At 81.8% G+C, this 247-nt stretch overlaps 1 protein-coding gene across 1 annotated transcript in view; it reads left to right on the top strand.

Moving 5' to 3' along the window:
* Positions 1 to 247, top strand: part of CISH (cytokine inducible SH2 containing protein) — a 4,376-nt gene continuing 4,129 nt past the window's right edge. The window contains exon 1 of the mRNA XM_008053397.2: positions 1 to 200. Coding sequence (XP_008051588.1) covers positions 181 to 200 — 20 coding nt within the window. The 5' untranslated portion in view covers positions 1 to 180. The remainder of the gene's footprint in view (positions 201 to 247) is intronic.

Consider the following 247-nt stretch of genomic DNA (forward strand, 5'->3'; position numbering starts at 1 on the left):
TCGCCCGGCCCGCCCCTTTCGCCCTCCCGGAGGGCCGCGCCGCCGCCTCTCAGTCCCTGCCCGCCGCCCGTGCGCCCCGGGAGCCGGCCCTGCGCGCCTCGCGCGGTTGGCTTCCTCCCGCCGCCGCCGTCCAGCCGAGTCCCACTCCGGAGCCGCCGCCGCCACCGCCGCCGCGGGGACATGGTCCTCTGCGTTCAGGGGTAAGCGCCGCTCTCCGCCCAGCCCAGCCTCCGCGCGGGGCGCCCCG

Source organism: Carlito syrichta, unplaced genomic scaffold (assembly GCF_000164805.1).
Source record: "Carlito syrichta isolate Samal-C Ts95f unplaced genomic scaffold, Tarsius_syrichta-2.0.1 Scaffold288153, whole genome shotgun sequence".
NCBI lineage: Eukaryota > Metazoa > Chordata > Mammalia > Primates > Tarsiidae > Carlito > Carlito syrichta.